The 14,652-nt window shown below is 47.4% G+C and overlaps 1 protein-coding gene across 2 annotated transcripts in view; it reads right to left on the bottom strand.

Annotated features, from left to right (window-relative positions):
• LOC144721253 (plexin-B1-like) overlaps positions 1 to 14,652 on the bottom strand; it is a 126,831-nt gene that overhangs the window by 33,095 nt on the left and 79,084 nt on the right. Inside the window, exons 8-12 of one of the 2 annotated variants that reach the window (XM_078598734.1) lie at positions 11,091 to 11,199; positions 5,932 to 6,031; positions 4,154 to 4,297; positions 2,888 to 2,995; positions 434 to 527 (exon numbers count right to left, since the gene is read on the bottom strand). In XM_078598734.1, the coding sequence (XP_078454860.1) occupies positions 434 to 527; positions 2,888 to 2,995; positions 4,154 to 4,297; positions 5,932 to 6,031; positions 11,091 to 11,199 (555 nt within the window). The remainder of the gene's footprint in view (positions 1 to 433; positions 528 to 2,887; positions 2,996 to 4,153; positions 4,298 to 5,931; positions 6,032 to 11,090; positions 11,200 to 14,652) is intronic. The other variant, XM_078598735.1, reaches the window with a different exon arrangement.

Genomic DNA, 14,652 nt, shown 5'->3' with positions numbered 1-14,652 from the left:
GGAACTCAACAATGGTTGTTGTTCCCCTATGGACAGACTCATTCTCACGACTGGAATGTAGAATTTACATCACTGGCTCAGGGCTGTAAACAGGATACGTGCACCCCCCTCCCCCCCCCAATGATTGATCGCAACAGAAACAAACACAGTGATAGATTTTTACCCTTTCAACTGGTACAAAAACTGACACCTTTATACAAGGCATCATGTGTGCAATAACCACAACACAAGCAGAAACAAAACACATTCGTGGGCAGAATCACAACTTGACAAGACAACCAAAAACTCACCCCTTGATGTGTTACCAAAAGGCTAGTGATGGAGACATTAGTATCTTATCGACAAACAATGGATTAAATTAAACATTCAGCATCACGTGAATCTGGCACGTGTAGCTTTACTAAGTTTACTTAATCGCAAGCGCCATGCTTACGGTTGGCGAGGGCATCGATGGACTTCTGCGGGTCGCTTGACCACCGCACAGAGATGGGTGCCTCCAGCTCCTCGGAATCACTGCCATAGTCGAACTGAAAGGCAGATTGTCTTGGCATAAGTCCACGCAAAAGCATTAGCAATACAGGCATGCACACATTCAAATTCGGGATTAGTTTCCGATTGTGGTGTTTTGGAAATGAGATTTTCAGATTCTATTCCGTATTTTAGTATTTTCAGACTTAAACATATTACATGTTAAGAGCGTTCACCGTTTGTGCACCGAATTGAATCACTTTGGTAATTTTAAATATTAATCACTTAAATATATTTTTTGTTACAGAAAGTTCCATTAGTAAAAATTTTAAATTAACGTAAAGATTCAAATGATGATGATGATTCAAATGTTCTTTTTAAGCAAAAGCAACATCACAAGACATCAAAATGATGTCCCGTGATGGTACTCTTAGTAGGATAGGCATCGAAGTGATGTTTCTAGGTACAATTTTGCATGTTTAAAACTCACATCGAATGCACAACGGATCAAACCTACGTGACTAGTGAGCCTGATGTCCCGCTGACAAGAGAGGCAGTACATCTCAATCAGTCCTCACCTGGCTGAGCAAAGAGCATTGCCCGAATTATTGATTTGATTGTTTTAACGCCATTATCCTTAGCAGTTAGTTGTGCAACGTGATTTCCCGCTGCAGGACGCATTCGATCAGTTCAGAAGAGCCTGGGAGTGAGCGAGCACGCCGAGATGCAATTTGGTGCGTGAACAACCCCCAAAAGCCGCTGCTGATGAAGCAACGGCTTTTGTTCTAGCATCAGCAGTATTTGGCCGTGTGGCCAACCAGCACAGTGTACGTTTGTCAGAAGACGCATGGGTCTTCTCTCGAGGGACACAGATAGAGGAATGATTCCCCGTCCTCGCCTCGTCGTGTCCTCAGGGCACCCACAAGCATGCGCCCACAAGCACGTACGCGCGCACATCTGTGCTAGATTTACGCACAGCTCTTCGTCTTGGCTTGGCGGGACCATTGTGTTTGTATTTTTCACGTTATTTTACAGAGTTTGCAAATAGTGTGGGAAGCTTGCACAGCCTTGCGATTTATGATTTTACCCCCCCCCTCCCAAACATCCTGATGCCAAGATATATCATGGTTGCCCCCAGAGCGTGAATGCATTTCAGTGTTTGCCTTGTCTTCAATGAATTTTTCAAGTAAACCGCATCAGGTCCGGGGTCCAGTGCAACTTATATTCCAGAAAGTTTTTCCTACATGAGACTTTGATGTGCTGGGAAATTAGCAGAACCATGTTTGCTGGGGGAGCAATGAAGAGTGCTGCAAATAGGTGCATTATTGCAATACTCTTTAAAGGTTGAATAAATGGATATGGCTTGATTGAATCAAAGTCCATTATAACCCCGATGCCAATTTCTTGCGTACATGTACGGCCCGTTTTGTCAGTACACCGCTGACCGAGGGCCTCTCCACGTCTTGAGGGATACATGACCATACTTCACCACGCTGCTCAGCGTGGGCTGTTGAAGGTGACCGGAAGTGCAGAACAATCGATTTTGTCGCACTGCCCTCTACTGCCCAAAACGCCTACCGAACCTGTCTTTTGCACATGGAGGTCACCCCCCTTCCACGCACTATCCAGGGCTCAAACTTGCTTACCTTCGAAGGTCTGATGATATTTGGTGCATTCTCGGCGCTTTCATCAGAAGCACAAACTGCTCACGGATGATGACACTGGTTTCCCTGTGTTTAACTTGGTAAGCCACATGTGAGACTCTCTCTTGGGAAAATCACGAGGCTAACAAAATTGATTTACACGAGGAAAATAATGTACACGTATTTCTGAAAATTAAACAATGGGACTCGTGCCATGGTACAAGAACACAATTAACATGCCTTCCGACCGATAATTCTACGGGGCCGTTTTAATTTATGGCGCCGTCACTCTTTCGTAATTCTCTACAGAAATCACCAGGGCAGCTGTTGGGGACGGCCTATTGACACCGCGCAAATTGACCCAGCGGCGAGAGCACATTGCCCGCCAGGTTCTCACATTTTTTTTTTATTGCAGTTGCTAAGCAGAAGCCCTAGACTTTGTAACCTCAAGCAACCATCGGGAGAGCAGACTCTCGCGAAAATGGTGGCGAGGGTTGACGAGCCTCCTCAATCGAGTACGGCTACAGACAGATGGAAAGACAGATGGAAGGAGCGAGCTCCAGGAGGGCCAAGCTGTGCGAGTTAGAGAACTGGAAGACAAATGCTTCGTCCTGCGGTGAGGCAGCTGGACAACGATGCAGGGCGAGGGGGAGAATCGGTGCGCAGAGACCGCGTCCAGGCGCTGATGGATGGGGCCGACCTCTCCGACCGAACAGCGGGCTTGGGCGTGCGCATGCCGGTGAAAGTCTGTCGCCGGCTCTCCGGCCAGGCCTCACCGTTCCCGAGCAGCTCAAAGCCCACGTGTCCTTTTCCACATTCTCCACCAAGGCCGGCGAAACGACGACTCCCAGGTCGGTGGCTACGGCACACTCGTAGGTCGCCGCCTGCGGGCAGACACAAGCGGCAGTAAAACACAAGCGGCAGTAAATGGCGATCGTATTAATTAGCTCTCACGGCGTGTTTTGGTCGGGTTGTACCACGTGCTATTCAGCACGGTGTCTGGACGTTTTCACTGCACAAGGCTGGGAGCTTCTTCGGGATATGAAGTTCAGCTCATCGAGAGAAATGTCGGATATACCGCCGAGCAATATAACCTGTATACACGTCGGAGACCGAGATGGCACAACAGACATGGACCTATGCAGTAGATTGTGGCCATTGTTTGCCCTATATGGAGTACTCGTCATACTGCAGGCAGACCATCAAGCTCTTGAACAGTGCTCAAGAATACACGACACAAAAACAAATGCAGTAGATTTGCATAGGATTGGCCAACAAGAGACGCGTGGATTACAGGCATCTTATTGTATCAGCGATTTGACTTTAAATGTTTTACAGTGTGGTGACTGTTGTATCTTTAGTGGCTGCAGAGGGTCGCATTAACCCTTCAAATAAAACCTGCAAATCAAAAATAACCGAGACACATTTACATACCGCCACACCCACTCAATCCCTACTCATGCCCACAGTGAATGGCTTAATCTTTGCTGAAACTGGCACTGCCTAGTGCTGATAGGCTGCACCTACTCCCCGTTTCAACCCCACGCACTATTTAGCTAGCCCCGCAAACTACTTTGCTAGCCCCAACACACGACTCCACTGGCCCCGCCCACTACTATGTTAGCCCCGCCCACTACTCCACTGGCCCCGCCCACTACTCGGTTAGCCCCGCCCACTACTCTACTAGCCCTGCCCACTACTCTGCTAGCCCCGCCCACTACGCAGCTAGCCCCACCACTACTGAGCTGGCCCCACCCACTACTCAGCTGACTCCACCTTTTCCCCCATATCATGTAGCCGCTGGAGGTCGTGACGAGTTTGTTCATTGCTGTTGTTCTATACTCCTGTGCGGTTCCTGTTCTGTTGTAATGTGCACCGATGCTATTTTATTGAGGGCAATATTGACACGTAAAGATTGACGGATTGATCGATGTGGCCACAACACATTTAAAAACCCGGAATAAAATGATTTTCACGAAAGCTTCAGGGCACCAATGGACAGCCCTTTTCAGAAACCACTAGACTGTCCTGGCCATCGCTACCTTGAGGAGGCCCAGTCGCTTGGCGAGGAGAGAGAGCTTCCACGGCCGCCCCGCCAGGACCAGGGAAGGCTTCACCAGCGCCTCGAGGCGAGGGCAGGCTTGCGGGCCTTTCATGTCCAGATCAGAATCACTGCTCTCACGCTGCTGGTTACGCAACAGTAAAGGGACATACAGAAATGCAGTCGTTAATGGGGTTTTTTCATTGCTCAATGGATGAATGTGTACATTTCAGATGACTTCCAGAGTACAGAAGAACCCGCATGTGGTTCTAACCACAAGTGCGTAGAGATGGATGTTGTCATAATAACTTTGATCTGAAACGAATCCCAGTTTCCAAAAACTGGATTTTCTGGTTTTGCAGAAACCTAATAATATTTTTTTCTATCATTTCTATTTTTAATTTGTTTTCTCAGGATTATGTTTCATTGCTCTGCGCAATTTGGTGCCATCCCAGCTTCTGGCTAGAACAGGAGAGAGACTTTTGTCCTGCTACAGTCTCATGCCACCGCATGATAATCTCATAATGCACGGGCAGGTGATGCGTGACTCACAGAGGGGGATGCTGGCACGCTTCCCAGCTCATGACAAAGGACACCGCGCGACACAGCAACCCACCACATCTAACCAGCCACTGCAGTTACGCTCCACATGGCATGGCAAACACAAATACAATACTTGGTGCGTCATCATCATCATTCGGTCCTGTAGCGGGGTGGGGGGGCTGAGAAGACTGAGCCCCCCCTCTGCCAAAAGTTCAGCTACCCCCATTTCTAAAAGCTTCGGGTCAGGTCAAATATGTTGGTACAATACAGTATTTACATAGGCGGGGAGAGCTGAGCGCAGAATGCACGACAGGCAAAGGGGAAATTGCATCGTTACTCACTCTGTTTAGCGTTTAGCATTTGTTCAAAGTTTGTTTACATTAACAGTGTCGTGTCCTCCCACAATCTTAAGTTTTTATATCCCCCGCCACCCCCACCTCCTTTAAACAAGGTCATGCTATGGGGCTGTCATCAAATACAAACAACCACTGCAGCAGGCATTGCCTGTAACACCTGGATTTGTCTGGTGATCTCCTGCCTGCAAGCCTTCAATCAATCATTGCATCAGACGATGGTCTGTGTGGTCGAGCAAAATGAGAAACTTTCTGAACATCGCAAGCGTTACAGAATTGATGCTGCACCTTCAAGCCACTGGCTGAAGGACCGAGGCAAGGGTGGTAGTCTGAGCGATAACCCCACATAGACTACACTATGGGAACCTCATTTGCCAGTAAAAATATGATAATTGGTTTTTTACCCTTCTATCTGGCAAGTGCGCCTTTTGGCGTCATCTGGTCCAACCCATGTGAGACTAGGCTCTAAGAAAAGCTGTCTCGGGTGTGGACCAATCAACTTCAAGGACAGTGCATATATTATCAGAGTTATGTCTTTTATTTGTATTATGACTGCAGGTATTGCGTCTATGCAAATATGACTCCTTGTAAAAAGGTGTCAGTTTTGTTGCCAGATAGAAGGGTAAAGAACCAATTATCAACCCCACATAGGTTTTTTTTTTTTAGAAAAGAGAGAAAGTTTAATAAGAAAAAACAAAAGTAGCACACACTGGAGATAAAAAAATATAGATATAACAGATCAAAAGGTAGAATTGAGTTTTAAAAGTGGTGGTAGATAAAAAAAAAAGAGATTGTAAAAGGTTAAACAGATTTAAAAAAAATAAAGCAAAATACAGACGTCCTTAATGATACGCACTAAATATTAAGTGGGTTGCATGCTTACATTGCCAATCATATCTCCTTGGCTGCAAGCTCCGCTGGTGCACGTCTGTTCCTCCACGCACCAGTTGCATGGCCAGGGGCTCCCAGAGCATGCAGCACAACTGCACAAGGACACAGCGATCCCCGCTCATCAGTCTCTGCGGGGTTACTCGAACGAAAATCTTGGTTCCAGGGCCACAAAGCATAGAGTGGGACACAAACACAGTGTGCACAGCACAGTGCTCCTGCAAATGATACTTTCATGGAAGGGCCCAGGTATTGAACCCCAGTGTTCAAGCTCTGACCATAACCAAGAAATGAAAACAAAATCATTTTATTCCACGAACAGAACCACTAGCAATGTTTACTAATAGGGTTTTTCCCCTTTTTTCTGGCAACAAAACTGACACCTTTTGCAAGGAATCATGCTTACGTTAACCACAATACTTGCAGTCAAATGCAAACAAAAAACAATACTCTGATAAATTATGTTTTGTCTTTTAAACCGATTGGTCCACACCAGAGACGGCTTTCTTTAGAGCCTAGTCTCATATGGTGTTCGACCAGATGAGGCCAAAAGGCGCACAGTTCAAAGACAACGCACTACCAGAGTAATGAGAGCTCGGGGTGAGCAGCTACATTATGGGACCTCCTTTGCCAGTACCAACATATACTAATAGGGTTTTTCCCCTTTTTTCTGGCAACAAAACTGGCAAAAGGTGTCAGTTTTGTTGCCAGAAAAAAGGGGAAAACCCTATTAGTATGTTTTGGTACTGGCAAAGAAGGTCCCATGACACTAGCAATTTTGTTTTATTCTATTCACATTTAAATGAAAAATAGCGCCATTGGTGTCATGTCTCAAGACAAAGTAACCATCGGATTCTCACAGTCGTGCGCACCACATGTTACAGAATGCCCCCGTCAAAGGCGAGAGCCGATAGCCGCTTCACAGATCCCTTCAAGTCACCTTTTTAGTATCCACACGCGAGGCAGTCCACTTTCCCACACACTGCCACAGTGAAATGTTCATCGCACGAAAGTAAAAAAGTGACATTTAATAATTTCCCAAACATGTAATTTGACCAACTTAAACAAAAAAAATGTTCTATTCAATGTGACAGGGGTTTGTTGGTGCAGCGATCACGGATTGGGTTAAGACCTTCAACTTGCTGCACTTGAGAACCCAGTGCATCCACAGACCTCGGCAGTGCCGGCTCACTGCCCTGCTGTGTTCCGGTGGTGATGGCTTCTCCCAATTGTGAGATTGTGACTTAAAAATCACAATCTCTGTACCTGTGTTGCTCGCTCTATGTATCTTGGTGATATCTGTCTGCTTATATGTCTGTCTATAGTTTTCTGGTTAGATTTTATGTCGCTATTTCATTATACCTGATGATGATTGCTTGTGTTGCGATCGAAACGTCGTATGCTATTATTTAATTTATTATTTTATCTTTATACGTGACTTTACCGAAAGAACCAAAGAATAATTCCTGCAGTCACGAAAGCTCCAAAATTAAGATTAAAAATCACAGTGCGGGGTCAAACCTATCACATAATCTTCCAGGGATGGTTGAGTAAGAACATCCAGAAGTTTATCTTCATGAGCTTGGTCCCTTGCTTTATTTATTTATAATAAAAAGCCACACTGAATCACGGGACTCGATTGTCAGGAGGGTCCTGCATTGGGTTTTTCTTTAAGATGTTTTCAGCTAATTAATAAATGATTGTACATGTGGGAAGAAACCGGAGAAAACCCACAGATGGAAAACAGATGGCGATTAGTCAACTTACTGTCCTGCCTTCGCGTGGCGAGCCAGGGTATGGCGCGCCTCTCCGACGCCCACGGGAATGGAGTTTCACAACATTTGTGTGACCCACAAACCCTCGCTCGTCTCCACAGCGCTGGATTACAGGCGTGCGTGCCACCGCTGCCCGGTTCCGTGCCATGCGACTGGGAATTTCCCTCCACTGGCTCAGGACCACCAGTTGCACATGCTCACCGCCCGATTCACAAACCAGTCTCAACTTTTACGGGCTGGTTCTCCATCTGGCCACCGGACAAGCGGTAAAGCTGTCGTCGCATCAAAAACACGTCCGCCGCGCATTTGTTCGAGTTCAAGGAGAAATATTCTTTGGGTCAACTTACTGTCCTGCCTGTTATTTTCTTTGAACCTATGCACGTGACTTTACCGAAAGACCAAAAGAATATGAATTCCTGCAGTCACGAAAGCTTTGAGTCAAGATTCAAGGAGGAACTGAAATGTCTCTCAATCGGCAGCTCAGAACGCGAACAGCGTGAACGTGCAGAGAAAACACGCAGCCCAAAATTCACGCGCTCTAACCACCGCATCTAAAAAAAACTACTTTACTTTAATTTACAGTTGCTTAATTGACCATAAAATTACTCATCACAAGGAATTGCAAATAATCTTGATTTCATAAAATAAACATTTATGAAAAACCTTATCCATTCTACTCATCAAAATCGTTCCCATACAATTGATAATCAAGGGGTAGTGACCTAAATAACATAAACGTAGGGTTCAAATGGTATTCAAATTAGACATTCATGTCCAGTATAGGCATCCAGCCAGCACCCGTAGCACTGTATACAATGACATGCTCCATATAATTTCACTACCATGCTGGCTATTACTATAGGAAAATATGAGAAATTAATTTGGTTGGCAGTATTTACGCTACGTTTTTCCAACGTCTGAACAGAAACCCAAGCCAATCAGGCGCTCCCACGTGCGTGTATTGGATGAGCGCATCCTCAATCTCGTCCCCCTAAAAACGCTTCTCTTTCCACTGTGTCCCCTCACACCGCGCCAATTTAGAATTCTCTCCCGCAGTCAGTTTTCCCAAGTCCATGTAACCTCGCTCAAGTCAAAATAAGCGTACCAATTAGAACCTATTGACGCCTCTCAATGCCGCCTTTTGTTGCTGGTCGTTTGAGAATTTTGGGCACAGGACTCCCTCCGCAACCGTGATGATTAAAAACACTTTTTTGTAATAATCTGCTAATAAATTCTGGTCACCAATGTTCCATGGCGTCTGGCAGTCAGCGGCCCCTTGGGCTCCGTTGGGTGTGGGTCTCTGGGGCAGTGAGAGCTCGGCACACAACGCGTGCACACACGCGCATTCTTCCCGTACAAGCCCAGACAGCGGCCGAGTGCTCCAGGACAAATTTCCATGAACTCATCATCGCCGCGCCAAGGAAAGTACGCAGTTTGTGAGCGGGTACGGCAGGCCACAGCTTCCTCACACCGTCACCGGGGGGAAGGGTGTGCGGGTGCCGGGTGGGTGGGAAGGAGGCGGGGGGGCGGGTGTTGGATTGGAGGAAAGCAGTCTATATATCCGTCCAAATACAGTGAACAAATATGAACACTCTCCAGCAACGTGTGCCCAAAGACGAAAGTGCACAACTGCGTAGGGTTTTGCGGACATGCTGGAAAGCGGCGATCAGATGGGCGTCTGTTGGTCGGCACGATGCCCCTACGTTTCTCTCTGCGTGCTGGGAGCTTCTTCTGGAAATAAATATTCTGCTGTTTCTTAAAATCAGCTATTTATACTTAGCCAATCAGTGAATTTTACCTGCTACGGGCATAAAGGTCAGAAACGTGGATGATAACAATAAAAATGGAAAAGATGAAAAGTGCAAGCAAAAAGATGCACGCATGGAACTCAGGGAGAGGAACACTTGGACTAAAGGACATATGCAAGTTCAAGACATCGAATTCATTGCGATGAAAAGGGCTTCGGCAAAGCACACCTGGCTGGACAGGATGACGGCCTGTGGTCGAGACTAATGACAGCGGCGACCAATGGGGAGAACAGGCTGAGTGTCAGAGGTCGCAACCGGGTACCCGATACCCATACCCTACCCGATACCCGGCTACCCGTACCCGTTTGCGACCCTGGTGCGGCCGGGTACGGGTAGGCCGTGAGTCACCGGTGAGTAACCGTTTGTCACTCATTTCGGGTAGGGTACGGGTAGCGTACGGGTACCCATACCCGGCCGGGTACGGGTACCCATTTGCGACCCTGATGCGGCCGGGTACGGTTACGGGTAAGGAATCAAAACCCGTTTGCGACCTCTGCTGAGTGTACGTCCACCGTGGAGATAAAGCGATCGGGTTGTGTGCACGACCAAGATGGACTGTTGCACCCTGAGACCGTAAAAGATGGTGGCGACCTGCTGAGATATTCATCCAGCAGTGAATGGATCATGGCAGATGATGAAAGTGACAAAGTCAAAATATCTCCCAGCCCAAAGAAGCAACCGTGTGACTAGCAGTAGAGGCGTTTGTGTTTCAGTGGATTCTTCTCTGCGGTAGTGGAGCAGTTATCGTCCTGTGTAAACATCGCCACTGGGGAGATAAAGGCGGTCGGGCGTGGTGCTGGTCACCCACCCCCCCGTGTGCCGTGCCGTCCTTCATAGGTGCTCGCTAACAGCACTTGTCCCAACAGTCTATTAAAAGCTACGCGTGGGGGATCATTGTCTTTGCCTTCTTTGCAGCGGCAGTCGTTACTGCAGGGAATATGCGATGAGTAATGAGTATCGGCTGACTCGCACGCCGCTAACACCGACAAAGAACAAGGTCAGCGTGTCCGTCTCCTTGCACAAACAACAAAGGGGTGGGTTGCTCATCACCACCGGAACACCATCTCTGGATATTCCACCTTTCCCTTGGAGGTGGCCAGTCCATACGTAACACAACCCACCGCGATTTCCCATGAAGCGGTCCTCGTTTTTTGTTTTATGCCCCTAACAGGATGATTGGTTGGAGCAACCGCGCCCGCCCAAATTTGAAAACGATTGTGCGTTGTACGCATGTTGTATGTATGTATGTGTACGATTAATTTCTTTCGCGCGGTATTTAGTCAACCGTGCCAATCGGAGGTGCGGGCTTAATTTCTTAACTGTGCGTCAAGAGTCGAGAACTCTCACCATATTGTCATCTCACCGGATAAATACAAGCACGACGTACAGTAAGTGGAAGGGCAGGGTGTTTACGAAAACAAAGACGATTGTCCTCTCATGAGAAAACCAACCACAATTAGGGAACCAACTGTTATATTTTGACGAGAGCGATCACTCAGAGGCGGGGGGGGGGGCAGAGGCGGTGAGGAGGCTACGGCCAGCTGGGCTGGGCTCACGGACTCCCAACTTACGGTGCTCGGGGGTTGAGCCGCGCCAGGGCCGAGCAGTCAAACACGAGCAGCCGAGCCGTCACCAACGTGATGTCTCCATGCCGCACGGCAACCTCCACCTCCACGTGGTCTGCGCACAAAACAAAGACGAAGATCCCCCGTATAGCTTGTAACAGACTGTTGGGGCAAGTGCTGTTAGCGAGCACCTAGGAAGGCCAACAAGCGGGGCTGGGTGGCCAATACCACGCCGGGCCATTTACATCCCCCCTGTGGCGATGCTTACACACCGCACCAGGTACTCATTTGAGGCCAAGTCGACCTAGGGGAGGCCCATGACCGGTTCAGATAACCGTCACTGGTGTTGGCCGTGAGCAGGAATCGAACTCGGGTCGCCTGATTCATAGCGCGGCCACAAGCACCAACAACCACGGGCATTGCCATCAACAGTGTTTACTTCCTACTCGCTTTCCACTGGCACATAGGAGCCGCAACAGCACTGGGACCTCGCAATGCCGGTGTGGCTTTTCCCACTGGCAATTTGCCGGGGCCGAGCCAGAACCAAACCGTGAAATTCCGGCCTCGCAATAAACGTCTCAATCTGGCTCGGGGCCAAGCAGGGCCAGGTGGCTCGGAGAATGACTCTCGTCATGCTTGTTTGTGGTGTGCGAAGTCAGCAGTACGGCTCGGGTTTTTAAAAAAATGTTTTCATTATACGTCAGTAGGAGCGCAGTAAAGTGCACAACAAGCCGCGACGTGGGGGTGAGGAGGAGGGGGGGGGCACAGAAACTCCGCGGGACATAAGTCCAAAAACCCTGTGCTCCTGGATTTAGAGGAGGGAGGAGATTGGGCTCGTTGCCCCACCGAGTGGGGACCGCGAGCGGGGTATTTGTGTTTTCATGTGGGGAGGGGTAGGCGAGGGAAGAACAACTTATGTAAGGGAGTAGAGGGAGCAGGGGGGCGGGGGGGTACTTAAATGAGAGAAAAAACCTGGCATGGCTCGGTTGTACACAGTGGGGAAGAGATAGAGAGGTCCTCCGTTTAAAGTGGCGGGCTACTGCTTGTGACCAAATCAACCTGAATGTGCCAGATCTCGTCAAAGCTTGGAATGCCAAGCAGAGATTTGAGCCTGGTTGGTACTTGGATGGGTGACAGGGAATACTCGGTGGTCTAGGCTTGGTCTGCGAGGTCGGAAGGAGATGGTAGTACGGCATTGGACTATTCAATCTCCCCGTTGTGGAGCTTTCAGCGATACCCTCTGTTACGTGCGCATGCTCTCTGATATTCCTCTCACATGCCACTCATCTTCTTGGTTCTTTCGGTAAAGTCACGTAGAATGGAAATAATAAAATAATAAAATAAAACATAATAAAATCATTCTCACGACGTTTCGGCCACAACGCAAGCAGCCGTCCTCAGGTGAAGACCAGGTCTGTCGGGGAGACAGCGTCTGAATGAAACACCACCACGCTTGGAGCGTATATTTAAGCTGGGTTGGAAGGGGGGAAGGGCGCCTTGACAAAATAATTTGCATATCAAGAGGAATTTAGCATATTTATGGGAAATTCAGGTATGTGATTAGTACTACTTGTGAAATGCGTAGCCAAAACGTCGTGAGAATTATTTTATTATGTTTTATTTTTATTATTTTATTATTTCCCTTCTACGTGACTTTACCGAAAGAACCAAGAAGATGAATCCCTGCAGTCACGAAAGCTTTAAATCGAAAAATGCCACTCATTATGAATGGAAATGGCCAAACATTCCAAATTCAGGACCCTCCTAAAAAAGGATCTTGAGATTCAATGATGCTTTCCTGTATAAACAGAGAGTGTATATTACTATTACTGTTGCATTGCCATGTGCCAAATAAGGCTGGCACAGTTGGTGGGGGCCAGCAGCAAGCACACCCGGCCACTTTCGTTTCCCCATCGTCCGTGGGCCAAGAAATGAAATGGGTACCACGTGTGGTGTCATCATTTTACCAGTACACATTTCTTAATATGGTATACATGTCTAAATAAACAAGTGAAAGCAATTTCAAAGTGCTTTATTGTATTATGAGTTAATTTAGTGGGGGGGTTTCCATCCATCTTTCATCAATTTTATTCCAATTGTGCTGCCCGCATTGTGCCAGGAGACAGCGTCCATGCCGAACTCTGGCCAGGCATCTCTCGAGGATGGAAATCTCACAAGTACTACAACGATCACTTCAGGTGACCTCTTATCCAACATTAGTCACACTAACTTTCCCACACACCCTGCTATACAGACATACTTGTCCCATGGCAATGAAACCATAATTGTATTAATTATTTCGCCTAGTTAAGTGGAAAACTACACTTAAATGTACCTGTGCAGTCATCGGTGCGACTATTAACCCACTACGTTATAGAACCGGATGTGTTCACAGCTGGCTTCTGGATTCCAAGCCAGGCTATCTCAGTGGTGCGACATACGATTCCTAAGCCATCCAGTCCAGTAAACTAGATACTGACAAGTTATATATCAAGTAAAGACTGCCAGTGCTGGCAATGATGGAACCACACCACAACCTTGTCAAGGCGCTCTTCCCCCTCCAACCCAGCTTAAATATACGCTGCCAAGCGTAGTGGTGTTCATTCAGACACTGTCTTTCCGACATACCTGTTCTTCACCTGAGGACGGCTGCTTGCGTTGTGGCCGAAACGTCGTGAGAATTCTTTTATTATGTTTTATTTTTTGTTATTTCCCTTCTACGTGACTTTACCGAAAGAACCAAGAAGACACACCACAACAGATAACATGTAAGGATACACGAAACTAAACTTTTTATTTTACCAGGTAAGGCCCACACTGAGCTATAAATCTCTTATTCAGAAGCGACCTCACCACGAATGATGGCTCAACGAAGTAACTTATCACGTGGAAATTTATAGCAGCCAAATACTCTAATAGGATAGCTAGGGGTGGCTGGGTGGCTTATTAGTTAGTGCGGAGCCAGCACGACAGATAATAATGGGTTCAAATCTGGGTTTTAGCCGACCGTGATTAACCCTGCTTCCCAGTTGTGTGCAAGTTCACGTCCGAGCAAAGTCATCGTTGATGCATGAAAAACCCACCACGTGTAATTTGGTTCGGACTTAACTTGAATGCATTCCAACTCTTATGTGTAGATACGGTCTTTATGTCACGCCACAATCTCACAGCAGAGTGTTGAGGGAAGTGCGACACCTGCTATGTAAAGAATAAAGGCCGCTTTTGCAGGGCTGTTAGGAGAAATTCTGTGTAAAAAACTTCTGCAGACGCTCCCCGACACGTATCAATGATTTGCCATCTCATCACACGACGCCGATAGCACAAAGATGGCACAATTTTAATAAGTCGGGTTGGAAAAAGAGAAACAAACCGACTTGGGGAAGTCTCAGGCCAGGTTCAAATACCAACCGTTGCCGTGACCCACACAAGTTCTGGCATTGCATACGAGTCACTTGGGATAGTTCCACATTTTACGAGCCATCGTATAACCGCCGACTGCTGGATCACCCAGCCAACTCTTTCCAAGACAAGATAAACATTTCCCTTCTTAATTTATTTCTCTGAGATT

The sequence above is a fragment of the Lampetra planeri genome, chromosome 11, assembly GCF_965212315.1.
Source record: "Lampetra planeri chromosome 11, kcLamPlan1.2.h2, whole genome shotgun sequence".
Lineage (NCBI taxonomy): Eukaryota > Metazoa > Chordata > Hyperoartia > Petromyzontiformes > Petromyzontidae > Lampetra > Lampetra planeri.
This window is presented reverse-complemented; position numbering and strand designations above follow the sequence as displayed.